Source organism: Crocuta crocuta, unplaced genomic scaffold, assembly GCF_008692635.1.
Source record: "Crocuta crocuta isolate KB4526 unplaced genomic scaffold, BGI_CrCroc_1.0 scaffold77, whole genome shotgun sequence".
Lineage (NCBI taxonomy): Eukaryota > Metazoa > Chordata > Mammalia > Carnivora > Hyaenidae > Crocuta > Crocuta crocuta.
This window is the reverse complement of record NW_027532172.1, coordinates 4,512,251-4,524,976: the sequence shown is the minus strand read 5'-3', so window position 1 is coordinate 4,524,976 and position 12,726 is coordinate 4,512,251. Positions and strand designations below refer to the sequence as shown.

At 62.4% G+C, this 12,726-nt stretch overlaps 1 protein-coding gene across 2 annotated transcripts in view; it reads right to left on the bottom strand.

Annotated features, from left to right (window-relative positions):
* The window catches only part of NBEAL2 (neurobeachin like 2), a 21,923-nt gene that overhangs the window by 580 nt on the left and 8,617 nt on the right, over positions 1-12,726 (bottom strand). For both annotated transcript variants that reach the window (XM_077777330.1, XM_077777331.1), the window contains 37 exons: positions 12,470-12,560; positions 12,275-12,367; positions 11,890-12,064; positions 11,626-11,759; positions 11,114-11,273; positions 10,807-10,909; positions 10,501-10,654; positions 10,231-10,389; positions 9,933-10,092; positions 9,671-9,756; positions 8,980-9,492; positions 8,165-8,343; positions 7,910-8,069; positions 7,555-7,692; positions 7,114-7,473; positions 6,877-7,026; positions 6,563-6,720; positions 6,269-6,393; positions 6,044-6,179; positions 5,512-5,672; positions 5,095-5,411; positions 4,894-4,989; positions 4,433-4,557; positions 4,206-4,346; positions 3,899-4,029; positions 3,690-3,799; positions 3,466-3,583; positions 3,267-3,364; positions 2,648-2,764; positions 1,927-2,016; positions 1,733-1,842; positions 1,396-1,568; positions 1,201-1,295; positions 889-1,005; positions 632-790; positions 407-555; positions 30-165 (listed from right to left, as the gene is read on the bottom strand). In XM_077777330.1, coding sequence (XP_077633456.1) covers positions 30-165; positions 407-555; positions 632-790; positions 889-1,005; positions 1,201-1,295; positions 1,396-1,568; positions 1,733-1,842; positions 1,927-2,016; positions 2,648-2,764; positions 3,267-3,364; positions 3,466-3,583; positions 3,690-3,799; positions 3,899-4,029; positions 4,206-4,346; positions 4,433-4,557; positions 4,894-4,989; positions 5,095-5,411; positions 5,512-5,672; positions 6,044-6,179; positions 6,269-6,393; positions 6,563-6,720; positions 6,877-7,026; positions 7,114-7,473; positions 7,555-7,692; positions 7,910-8,069; positions 8,165-8,343; positions 8,980-9,492; positions 9,671-9,756; positions 9,933-10,092; positions 10,231-10,389; positions 10,501-10,654; positions 10,807-10,909; positions 11,114-11,273; positions 11,626-11,759; positions 11,890-12,064; positions 12,275-12,367; positions 12,470-12,560 — 5,677 coding nt within the window. The remainder of the gene's footprint in view (positions 1-29; positions 166-406; positions 556-631; positions 791-888; positions 1,006-1,200; positions 1,296-1,395; positions 1,569-1,732; positions 1,843-1,926; positions 2,017-2,647; positions 2,765-3,266; positions 3,365-3,465; positions 3,584-3,689; positions 3,800-3,898; positions 4,030-4,205; positions 4,347-4,432; positions 4,558-4,893; positions 4,990-5,094; positions 5,412-5,511; positions 5,673-6,043; positions 6,180-6,268; positions 6,394-6,562; positions 6,721-6,876; positions 7,027-7,113; positions 7,474-7,554; positions 7,693-7,909; positions 8,070-8,164; positions 8,344-8,979; positions 9,493-9,670; positions 9,757-9,932; positions 10,093-10,230; positions 10,390-10,500; positions 10,655-10,806; positions 10,910-11,113; positions 11,274-11,625; positions 11,760-11,889; positions 12,065-12,274; positions 12,368-12,469; positions 12,561-12,726) is intronic.

Here is a 12,726-nt window from a genome sequence, read left to right as displayed (position 1 = left end):
ATCGAGGCCCACCCTGCCCCTATCCTCACCTCAGAGGGCTGCCCCGCGCCCACCACGATAAGCTTGCCGTCCTCCAGGCCCACGAGCACATGGCTGCGCTCCTTGGTCACAGCCACACTTCGGATGGGCACCTTCATGGGTAGAGGAGGCGCGGCTGGGAGCAGTCTGCAGGGAGGGAGGGATATACTCTCAAGTGCAAGTTAGCTTTGGGTCTCTTCATTCTCTCAGGTACCTTCTCTGCCCACTGGGGGAACAGGAGACAGTGGTGAAGAATGTGCCCACAGACATGTAAGGGGCTGTGGGTACTCGCTGGAGAGGGGCGGGGGGGAGGCGATTAGCATCTTAGTATCTTCTTACAATGACTACCACCCTGAGGATCCATGAACTCATAAATAGTGGAACTCACTTGTTCAGGTGGAGGATGTGCAGAGCACACTGCGCTGTGCCCAGCAAAACAAAGTCCTCCGTCACCGCCAGGGCTGTGGGCTGCTCTACCAGGGGCAGTGAAACCCGTAACTTCCCATTCACTGAGTACAGGTGCAAGGAGTAGGTGACCTGGAAGAAGCAAGAGGTGTCAGCAAGGACAGAACACCAACTACCACCTTCTTGGCTGAGCACCCCTTTTCCATACCTGAGCCCCCACACGCTCCCACGCCGAGCTCTGTACCACAATCTGGCCTTCAGACCCCAGCGCCAGGTGGGACACAGGTCCGGGTAACGTGGCCCCTGGGGGCTGTAGTGCTGCCACAAATTGGCCACGGCGTACGGTGTGGATGATCACAGTTCCATCCTGCAGGAAGGCAGCTTAGGGTGCTGGGCAGGGGTCTCTAATCTCCAGGGGCATTGCCTAGCAAACTTGGCCTCCCCTGGGCACAGGCGCACACACACCTCAGATCCAGACACAGCCATGTCGAGTTCAGTGCTGATGGCCACACAGCTCACTGCAGCCTCATGCCCATATAGGACCTGCACGGGCTTTGATGCCAGTCCCACCGAGAGACCACCCTGTAGAGAACCAGGGCTGGGTCAGAACTGGGAACATCTCACTACCCTGGCCCCTGAGTGAGAAGGCTAAGGCTCAAGAAAAGTGACGGCCTCATCCAAAGCTGGAGGGTCATGGAGCCCCAGCCTTGCTCACGGTAGCAGAGAGAAGGGCAGGTCTGGACTCTGGGGGCCCCACAGGGCTGCCCCCCAGCATACCTCCTGCAGGAGCCGCCACACCATGCACGTGGTGTCCCGGGAGCCCGAGATGAGGTAGATGCCGCAGGTGTCCAATGCAAGGCAGGTCACTACATCTGCATGGGGAGGGGAGGGTACAGGTAGAGCAGAGTAGTCACACCCTCCCTGGCCAGCTTCCCCTACCCACACCACCCCCCATCCAAGGCTGCCCATTACCAAGGTGGCGGTTGAGTTGCTTCAGCAGCTTGCCCCGGGATAGCGAGGTCACGCGCAGACTGCCATCCCAGTGGCCACCACTGAACAGCAGCTTTCCGTCGGGGGTCACTGCCAGGGCTTGCCCACTCACATCACTGCCTGGCACCCACGGGCCACTCAGCAGTCGCTGCATCCTGATCCAGTGAGGGGGATGACAGGTGAGGCCGGGCCAAGGAGACCCAGGCCCTCAGAGACCTTGGCCAGACCCTGCCACCGGCCCACACTCTGACTGGGCCGGGAGACGAGTCAGGGGCCAGGGTATTTAGAGCCCACCCCTGCCCACACCCCTCTGTCCTACTTGGGGTTGCCTATGGTGGGGTCTTTGCTGAAGCTGAAGTAGTTGTTTATGTTACGGTCATAGGGCAACCAGCTGTGGGTGCCCAGCAGCCCACTGGCACTCACGGTCACCTGTGGGCAAGAGGGGGCAGAGGTGGGTGTGGGGCGGAGTCAGAGAGGGGTGCAGCTCAGGTGGGCTCTGCCTGGAGCACTTACCAGCAGGTCTGAGGAGCCCTGGGTGATGAAGGAGTGGGACTGCCGGTGGGGAACCAGGGCCAGCACCAGGGGCACGCCATCACTGATGGCCTGCAGAGCAGAGTACCGGGCTGGCCGTGCTTGAGTGGTCAGCTGGGTGCCCTGCTCCCGCACCTGCAGCCTGGGGTGCCCTCCTTTCCCCTCCCCTCCACCCCCAGTGGCCACACACTAGGCATCATAGAGGCAGAGGTCCCTCTGAGAAACAGTCAGGAGAGATCAGCAGGCCTTCAGGAGGGCATCTCAGAAAGGGAGTGAGAAGCAGGGATGGACACAGAAGGTCCTTCCGAATCTCAAGCTTGGTCTCAACCTTGGTCCCCCAACCCCATTACTTCATACTCCCCAGCCTGCTGGCAGCAGGGGAGGAGGAACTAAAAACGTCGGGCCTGGGGGATTCTGATGTAAGCGGGAAGGTGAGGAAAGAAGCATCCAAGACCAGATCCCCTTCCTTCTGGTCTCCTTAAGGTTTTCAGAGACGGCTGGGTGAGTCAACACCTTGTCCTGGCCTTGGCAAAGAAGGTGCCCCAGCCCCACTCCCACATTCCTCTCAAGTTACCTCTTTTCCAAAGGTGTCTAACACCAGTGGTCTTGATTTAGGTTTCCCATTTGCCCCAAGAAGTTGGTAAGGACAGTGGAGTTAAACCCATTTCACAGAGCAGGAAGATGAAGCCCTGCCTCCCCTCACCTCCGCAAAGAAGGCCTTCAGCTGGTCCAGGTGCTGGAAGATGCTAGGTGAGCTCGTGTCCAGACGTGCAAGGCGTTGGGCTGCCTCCTTGGCTGATAGCCGAGCTGGATGTGGCTCCTGTGGACAAGTGGCCGGTCAGTTCCATGGCATGGGCGCCCCTGACCATTACTGTTTTTCTTTAATGTTTATTTATTTTTGAGAGAGACAGAGCATGAGCATGAGCAGGGGAGGGGCAGAGAGAGAGGGAGACACAGAATCTGAACAGGCTCTAGGCTCCAAGCTGTTAGCACACAGCCAGACGCGAGGCTCACACTCATGAACCGTGAGATCACGACCTGAGTGGAAGTTGGATGCTTAACTGACTGAGCCACCCAGGTGCCCCTCTTTTGTTTTTTTAAGTTTATTTATTGCATTAGAGAGAGAGAGTGTGAGAGAAACACTGTGTGCACATGTTCAAGTGGGAGAGGAGCAGAGAGAGAGAGAATCCCAAGCCAGCTCTGTACTGCTAGTACAGAGCCAGACGTGGGGCTTGAACTCACGAACTGCAAGAGAGCCGAAGTCAGAAGCTTAACTGACTGAGCGTGCCATATCTGACTATTAACCTCCAAGCTGGCCTTACCTTTAGCAGCTGACAGGGAGTCTGCCCAAAATTACTGATAATGCCCTCCAGAGCCTTCCGTTCCCGCTCATCCGCCACGTGGTCCAGGTCCACAGCCCCTGCCCAGGGAGGCAGAGCAGTCAGGGCTCCATCTGTGCCCTCTGCCCTCAGCCCTCCTTACCTCTGCCCCACCCCTACTTGAGTCCAGCGCACTGCCCACCCTCATAGGTGCAGTAATAGAAGACATTGAGAGCCTCCTCTGCGGCCCGTCCTCGTTGCTTGTAGCCAAAGATGAGGTCAATCCATTCGTGTAGGTGGGCAGACACATACTCTGACTCCTGGGGGTGGAGGGGGGGGCCAATCAGTCCAGGGACGGCTGACCCCCCAACCCCCACCCCTGACCCTCAGCCCTGGCTATCCGCCTGTCTATGTTCCTCTCCTCACCAGAGCCTGGCGGTGCTGCTGGATGAAGTCCTCAGGAGAGCTGGCCCACGGCGGCAGCACCACATCGCCCACCTTCTCATTGGTCAGCTGGAGGCAGCCCAAGTCGAAGCCTGGCAAGGAGGTCAGCTGTCTCGCTGTCACCTGCTCCCTGGCCACCCCCAGCCTGTGCGGCCCGTGCCCCGGCCTCCCAGCCCCATGCCAGCTCTTACCGTTCTGGTTCTCTAGGAAGTCAGGGAAGTAGAAGAACTCTGGGATGAGCTCCTTCACGTCGGCGGGGCTCTCCAGGCGGGCCTGCCAGGCTGCCGCCACGGAGTGGAACTGCCGGTCAGAGCAGTCAAACCTGGGGGAGGGGCACAGGCCAAAGTGAGGTGGTGAGAATGGGGAGGGCGAGCATGGAGCTGGGGCAAAGAAGGGAGCCGAAGGGCCCAGGACGCCTGGCGGACCTGCCTCTTCCCCTCATCTGCAGCAACCCCCCCCTCACCCCCACCACCTGCCAGCCACCCCCTCGGGCCGCACCGGCCACTCTGCAGCTGGACGTGCAGGGAGGTGAAGGGTTCCACGCGGATGAGGTAGTGCATCACGCCCGCCGCGTTCGAATAGTGGGTGCCGTAGTGGAACTTGTCGATGGTGCCTGCAGGGTCCTCGAAGCTCTCGTACCTGTAGCCGCGGGTAGCGGGAGAGTCAGCAGAAGCCCTGCCCTGGCCCAGCCCAGCCCCCGAGCCCGGTCTTGCCCACACGCTCACTTCTCCCTCACGAGCTGGGCATGCTTGGGGTTCACCACACCGATGGGCTTGGACAGGTCCCGGAAGACGGCCGGGTTGCTGAGGTCCAAACTTGGGGACACGTAGTCCTGCAGGACCCAGGGGAACTGGCCGCCCACCCAGGGAGGGAGCTCCATGAGGGTCCTGATGGCCTGTCTGCCCAGCCTGCCCCGCCCTCGCCCTCAGGGAGATGGGCAGAGCCCCTAGGTAGGGGCGCACCGCTCAGAGGGACCCCAGGGAAGCAGGACAGTCCATAACAGGATTCCCTTCAGGGAGAAGAGAGGCCAGTGGGGGAGTGGGGGAGGGTAGGTGTGTGTGTCGGGGGGAGGGGCAGGGAACAGAGGCCCGGTGTCAGGCAGCACCCCCCCACAGCGCCTACACTGGGGAGAAGCAGGGCTGGCAGCCCGGAGGCGTAGGGGCAGAGGTAAGGAGTGGACCCTCACCACAGGGTACTGAGAGAGGTCGTTGTAGGTCCGCCCTGCAATGGTGTTGAGTTGCATCAAGTATTCAAAGTTGGATATCTCACGCTGTACCCATTTCTGGGGGGCAGGGGCAGGCAAGAGGTGAGCCAGCTGGACTGTCCGCCACTCCTCCCAGCCGCAGGGCCCTGACCTTGCCCGCCCCCCACACTTGAGGCCTCTCACCTGGGTGAGGCCCGAGGCACGCAGCATTTCCTGGGGGGAGCGGCTGCTTAGGTAGCCTTGGGCCGGGGGTCTCAGGCGCAGGAGCCACGAGTACACCTGGTTCCGTACCTGGGTGTGGGGTGGGGTGAGGCAGGGCTGGGGCCTGGGGGCATGCCAAGGAGACGAGGCTGTGGGCCCGCCCACCTTGCATGGGAAGTTGAGAAAGTAGTTGGCCTGATCGATGAAGAAGAGCTCAAGGGCTGAGCGGCGCAGGTTAAAACGCCGCAGGTGGACCTCACGCAGCTGGGCGAGGGGGCGCCGGAAGTCATGGCCGATGCCTGTGCAGACGGACGTCAGGGGCAGGAGTCACTCACCCCTGCCCCGCCAGACCCGAGCCATCCCCAAATGGTCCTTCTAACCAGCTCCAATAGGACGCACCCTCCTCAGTTTCCACGCGCTCGGCACTGCAATCGTAGAAGTACACGTGCTGTGTGGTGATCTCCAGCAGCCCTGGGACCACGGCCACCACCGTGACCAGCTGGCACTCAGCGGACAGCACTAGCTTCTCATGCTGCTCATCCAGTTCCGCTGCCTGCATCCTGGGGGCCAGCACTCGCTTCAGGCTCAAGGTTCTAGGACCCCCTTCCGGGTAAGCCCAAGGACCACACTCTCCAAGTGCCATCAGGTCATGAGGAACATACTGTCAAGCTTCCCAGAAGAGAGGGAGGAACTGTCCGGGGTCCAGTGCCCACTGACCCCAGTTCCCACCCCAAACCTGGGCCCCTAAATGTCTGGCCATGACACCAACTCTTACCCCTCGTCTCTCCTATTCTGGGAGGCGGGGCAGGAGCGTCCTAGTTTGGCTTGTGTGTCTCAGTCCTGCCTGCGGCTACCTAGTTCTGCAAGAGTCACTCCCAGTTCTACTAGACAGCTCTCCCCAGCCCCCGCAGCTCCCCCCCNCCCCACTCACGCAGTCTCCAGCGCAGCCAGCTCATCTTCGCCGAGCTGGTCTTCCGGAAGCTCCTCTGGCAGGGTGCTGACTTTGGCCTCCTTGGTGACTGCTAGAGGCAGTGAGGCCTCCTCGGTAAGTGTCAGGGGGGCCTCTCCTGCAACGGGCCCATGGGTGCTCAGCAAGAGATAGGCAGGGCAGGGCCTGTGAGGTTGGGCAGATCCCGCTCGGGACACCCTCTCTCACCCAGGTTGTCCCGCAGGGCGCTAGCTTCCAGGTGAGGGTTGAAGTGATGGTTGGGCACTAGCTTCAGACGCATGCGCGAGTATGTCTCGGCACTAGACAACTTCCAGCGAGGAAGCGGTGGGTCCCTGTAGATATGTCGCAGATGGTGGTTATGGATGGGCACGGACGTCTGTAGAAGCCCCTATTCTTCCCAGGCTTCACCCCAAACAAAGTTTTGCTGTCCAGGTCCCTCCCAGGGAAGGGTCAGGGGAGACCAGCCCCGCCCCCACCGCCTTCCACCCGAGCCCCGCCCACCTCAGGGCCCAGGCCCCACAGGGGCTGGAAAGCTGACGCCACAGCGCCCCCCAGTGGAGCAGAGCCGTCGAGTGCTGCGCTGCCTGCTGCTTCAGTGTCGCGGCGTAACGCAGCCCTTCTAGGCGCGCACGTCTCTGCGCTGGTTCCAGCACCAGCTCCTGGGGGATGGGGTGGAGGAATGGGTCAATCTCACTGGCCGCTTCCTGTCCCCTTGGGGTTCTCCACCTTGTCCCACCAGCCGTCCTCTGGGCGCGGGAGTGGAGCAGCTCCTCCGCCCCCCCCCCCAACCCCTCCCCGACTCCTGGGCCGGACACCTGGAAGGCCCGTCGACTGTGTGCACGCTCCCGCTGGCGCCGCTGTCCACTGCTCATGAGCGTGTCGTAGCAGGCATTCCAGAAGCCCGACATGAGGTCGTGGCTCTTCGCGTAGGTGTCCATTTCGAACTGCGACATGGTGGGCTGCACCTGGAGGATTGGGCAGGGAGAGGAGACCAGCGCTCCATGTGGGTCCCCAGTCGCCGTTTCCCTTCCCTGGCCCCCACCTGCAAGTACCTGTTTGTCGATGAAGTGACGCCATTCAGGTGTGGCACAAAAGTCCTGGAAGTCCTCGAAGAAGGTGGGGCTGCCGTTGGTGGGTGGCAGGGAAGGCAGCCCCCACTGGAGTCCCAGCGGCCCGTAGGCTCGGTCCAGCAGTGTGCGCACCAGCGGCACCAGCCACGAGCAGCGTTCCGTGGCTGCGGCAGCTGCAGCCGAGGGCTCCCCGTTCTCGGCGGTCGTTTCTGGGGTTGGGGTGTTGAGTGCCCGCGCCAGCGCCGACTCTAACTTGGAGAGCACATAGCAGGCCTCCTCGCGCCGCATGGGCACTGACGTCTGCAGGAGCGAGTGCAGCTTCACATAGGCCTGGGCATGCAGCTGTGGGCGGAAGGCGGTTGTGGGTGGCGCCCCGGTTCCCTACACCTGTCACTGCCGGACCCCGACCCATCCCGCGCTCACCTGAGGGTCCTCCAGCAGGATGTAGCCGAGCACCAGGCGCAGGCCAATCTGTGCCATTTCTCGAAGATCCGCTGTGCCGTTGGCCAGGTGTGGCCAGGCTCCCATGCGGTCCAGCAGGCTGCACACGCCTTCGAAGAGCTGCAGCGCAACACGTTCCAGGCAGCCATCACCAGAGGAGCCCATGGGGAGGGAGCAGGTAGGGTTTAGCCTGGGGGCCAGGTAGGGTTTGCGCACAGACACCATTCTGAAGCACCCAGAGTGCCGGTGTGCACTCGCCCACCTCCCAGACCGGATGCCTGCAGGCTCCTGTGAACGCGCGGCCTCCTGTGGCTCATAGGCCTCTGAGCTATCGCACCTTCTCACTCCACAGCTCCTGATTGCCGTGACCCTCGGCGCACAGGAAGTCCTGCAGCAGACGCAGCAGCCAAAGCACCTGCTGGGTGAGGCTGGCCAGGACCCCAGCGGGGGCCTCTTTGATGTCGGTCAGGGCTGACTCCAGCATCATCTCCAGGAGGCTGGGGATGGGCGAGGGACTCAGGTGTCTGTCTGGCTGTCTGCTTTCCCCTCAGGCGTCCCGGAGGTCCCTGGCTCTGCCAAGCCATCTCCTCACCTGCGCTTGATGCAGTCTGGCGGCCGCACCAGTGTGGCTGAGGCGCCCAGCTGGGTGAGCACCGAGAAGACCTGGCCACGCTCCCGCCAGGCGGCCTCGTCGCTGCCTCCCACGCCCCGCCACGCCACCGAGAACAGCACGTTGGTGAGCAGGTTGCACAACTCCTCCTCAGGGGTTTGCTGTGGGCACAAAAGGGTGTGAGGGCGTGGGCAAGGGAGGGGAAGTGCCGGCTCCCACACTCTCCCTGCCGAGAACCCCTTGCTGACCACTAGCAGGGACAGCTGGAGGCAGACATTCAGCCGGCAGACAGCCTGGGGCCTGGAAGAATGGCGCAGGGGCCATATTAGCCACTGCCTGAATATTCCAGAGAGAATCCTGGGCTTTCAAGGACTCCTAAGAATAGATGGTTCACAAATTGCCCCACAGCAATCCCAGCCCCAAGAACCATTCTGGAATTCTCTGGAAGAATGCCATAGAATAAGCAGAGACCCATGCCCAAACCTGGGCAGATTCCTTGGAGCTATAATGCCCATGGGCCCTGTCAAGTGTCTGTCCTATAGACTCTCTTCAGAACTTTCCAAAGCCCTGGTGCCCCCACTCTGCCTCAACATCGTCTGTCCCGTTCCAGGACCCCCCCACCCCCACCCCAGGAACACAACTGCAGATGAGAGCAACGAGGGGGCAGCACCAGGGCTGACCGGCAGCTATAGTCCTGATGTCAGACGAGACCCCACCTCTGGGAAGTCTATCCTGCCTGCCCTGTGTCCCAGAGGCGTCCCTTAGAGCCCCGCAGTGGCAGAGTGGACCCGCCTCACCTGAGGGTTGCTGGTATTTGAGGTGTCATCCCCACTGACGGCGGGCTCCGGGAGGCTGCCGTCCTCCAGCACGTTGGAGAGACTGGAGCTATGGCGGCCATGGGCCACGGGGAAGGGCCGGGGCCCATCCAGCGGGGAGGGTGTGCTGGGCTGGCTGGCCGGAGTTAGAGTCCCGCTGCCGCCGCCGCCACCCACATTGTTGCATGAACCCACGCTGGCCCGTTCCAGGCCCAGGTCAAAGGGGGTAGAGAACGGGGAAAGAGCGTGGTAAAAGCTGTCAGGGTCGGGGCTGGGGGTTTCTGAGGGCAGGAAGACGTCTGAAGACTCAGGGGATTCGGTGGGCGGCTTGCACAAGGCTGGCTCTGGGGACGTGGGTGTCTCTGGGGGAAAGGGCAGGGGACTGCCCACTGTGGCAGCCTCCAGGACGTACAGCCGGGTCAGCACGTCCTGCCAGCCAGCCTGCTGGGCCAGCAGCTGCACGACGTCTGGCTGTCCGTGGATGAGGTGGAAGAGCTGCCGGGCCAGGGCACAGCAAGTGAGGGCCTCATCCAGCAGTCACCCCCGCCCCAGACTCCCAGCCCAGGGCCTTGGCAGGGGGAAGGCCTCCAGAGAGCCCTCCTCACAGGCATGGAAAGTGAAGCCCCCAGGCTAGAAGCCCCCTCTTCCACAAGCTCTCACTTCCCATACTCACCTGGCGACAGATGTCCAGGCGGACGCTAAGGTCAGCCTGAAGGGACAGCTGCACCACAGCCAACAGATCCGAGAGGTTCAGGCAGTCTGGGAAGATGGCCAGAGAGACCCTGAGGGACTGACCCCAGAAGGGGGACCTCACTTCCCTGCCGGCTCAGCCTTGGCCCCTGTACCAACACCTTCCCTATGGCCACCTGCCCTGTTTCCTGGATCCATTGTACCCTTCTACCTGGCCTGCCTCTTGGCCCCACCTAAGTGTATACCTGCCCCCAGGAATAGCCTGTACAGGCCCTGGCAGAGCTGGGGGGAAGCAGCCCCTTCCGGCAGGCAGGCGATCAGACCCTGGAGACTGTATTCTCGCAGCCGGAGCCGCTGGCGGCTCCGCTCAGGTAAGCGCTCGTTCTGCTGCAGTTTGCGCAGGATCTGGGGGTGGGGGTAGGGTCACAGGGAGGTTGTCATCATGGGGGAAGGAGCTACTGGAGGAGGGGAAGTCACACCTCCCTGGCCCTCAGGCAGGGGCCATGTCAAACGGATGCTAGGGTTGGGGCGGGCTGGGTGTACCTTGCAGACCCGGTCGGGCAGCAGGGGCAGCGACCTTGGCTGCACCAGCAGTGCCAGCAACACCTCAAGGTTCCCCTGCTCCAAAAGGAAGACAGCCAGAGCCTCCTGTGCTGGTGAGCCCTGCAGCAGTGTCTGCAGCAGGTCCAGAGCACCCACCACCTAGGGACACAGCAAGTGACACAAAGTCTCATTCGGGGCTGGTCCCTCCCTGCAACATGATCCACACTCCACCCCTCACCCAAGCCTCACCCTCACCCGCCTCCAGCCTACCTGGCCATGGTCACCCGCAGCCGCCAGAAAGCTCAGCATGACCTGCCAGTCGTCACTGGCGGAGCTCCGGACCAGGAACTCCCGCACCAGGCCAAAGAGTGAAGTCTGCACTGTGCGCACATCGTCAGCCGCTAGGGGGTGCTCCCGCTGTAGGCTGGGCCGGTCCCAGCAAGCGCAGCCACCCAGGGCCGGGAGAATGCAGGGCAGTGGAGGGGAGAGAACAAGGAGGGAAGTGGGCAGGTGAGCTGCGGGAGCTCGACACTGTCCGCAAGGCCAGAGGCAACTGTGTCAGCCCCGCAGCCTCACCTGTAATGGGTGCGCAGCGCATCCAGGATGAACTGAACCCCATACTTCTTCCGCAGCTTCTGTCTGTGCTCCCGGACTATGCTAGACATGTACTGGACGTGGCCTGAACCGGAATTGCCAGAGGCCTCAGGCCACCAGGCTGGGCTGGGCCCCTTCAGCTGTCCCTCCGGGACAGCGCCATGCTCCCCCCAGATACCCCGGGGCAGAGAGGTCCCCTCAAGCCACCCAAAGCGGGGTTATAGCTTCTCAGAACCTCTACCCCCCACCCTGCCCGGTGGCGTCCCCTCATCCAAGGCCCCACACCTACCCAGGCGCACAGCAAAGTCGCTGGGGCTCCACAGGTGGAAACTGAAGAGCAAATGCTGGTAGAGCAGGTACAGGAGGGGCCCACTGCCCTCCGCTGCCACCTGCTCCATCAGCAGCTGGGCAGACATGAGCACGTTCATGTCCATGGCCCAGCTGGGAACCTGGGGCAGAAGGAGCCAAGGTGAGGTGGCTAGGCCCTGGCTGCGTGCTACTGAGCCTCCTGGCACCCACCCTGCCCTGCACAGGCGGATGGATGACACAAGCATCCTGCCTACTCGAAACCCTCTGATGGCTCCCCGCTGCCCGAAATGCAAGCCCGCCAGGCTGCCACGCAGGTCCCTAGCCCCAGCGGGCGCTGCTACTTCCAGCAGACCAGCAGCCGAAACTTGCTGCACCTGCCAGACGCCACCACCTCTCCCAAGAGTCTCTCCTCGACAGACCCAGCTTCCCCTTCTAAATCCCCCCACCCAGACCCTCCGTCAGGAGGGGCAGCCCCCTGCCCGCCTGCCCCACCTTGCGCAGCAGGGCCCCGATGATGGCAGGCCCCTGGCACTGCGCCAGGCTCTCTTGGTTCACCGTGTGGCCCTGCAGGAAGTTCCGCAGCATCAGCAGAAAGGCAGCCACTGCATTCCTCTCCATGCGCTCTTCTACCCGCCACCAGGAAGGGGACAGACGTGTGTCAAGGGGCCTGCCAGCGGCAGAGACTTCAAGCACTCTGGCCTCCTTGTCCTGGCAAGATTTCCTCGCCACCCCAACCCAGGCACCAGGGCCACTTACCGGAGGACTTGCCCAGCGGGAGAAGCAGGCCCTGGGTGTTGTGGCTAGAGGTCAGTTCAGGCCCCACGAGGTCATGTGTCACAGCTGGACCCGCCTCGGCCTCTTGGGGCTGGGAGGCCACTCGCTCCAGCAGGGGCAGCAGGGCGCCCATGCCTCCCACACAAGTCACCACGTCCTAGGGGAAGGGCTGGCTGTGTGAGGGTAGCTGCCCACCGTTTCCTGCCCCGTTCCACCCCAGCAGACCTTCCAGTCCGGGACCCTGGGTCCTATAGGTTTGCTCTTTAGGGCTTGTCTCCCAGAGACCTCTCAGGGCACAGTTCCACTCCCCAGCCTGCCCTGCACACACGCTTGCCCGTGTTCATGCTCCCCATGTGTGCACACACACCTTCACATCCCAGGTCTCCACCCTGTGGCCTGTCAGGCGGCCATCCAGCCTGTGGCCAGGGGACAGGTCCAGGCAGATGTTGTTCTTACAGGCCTGGGGGCAAGCAGCAAGGGTCAGTTGAGAGAGGAGGCGGCACACAGAGCATGGGGGCCAGGGGAAGGTGGCAGGGGTGAGCCGGCTGCCCCCACCCCATACCTGCGGTGAGTAATGGAGGAGCAGCTTGGTGCTAAGCCCATGTAGTTCACCCTCGGGCTTGAAGGGTGCCGTCTCATTGGGCCCTGGGGAGTGGGCAGGGGAGTTCAGACCTGGCTGGGCCTCTGGCCAAACCCCATCCAGAGCCCGCCTCTTCTCTGTCTGATCAGAGGACATATACCCCCAGGGATGCCTTCTCCCTCCTGGACTCCTAGTTTCTAAGTCCAGGGCACTTTATGGGCCCCAAGCAGCTGGGGCTA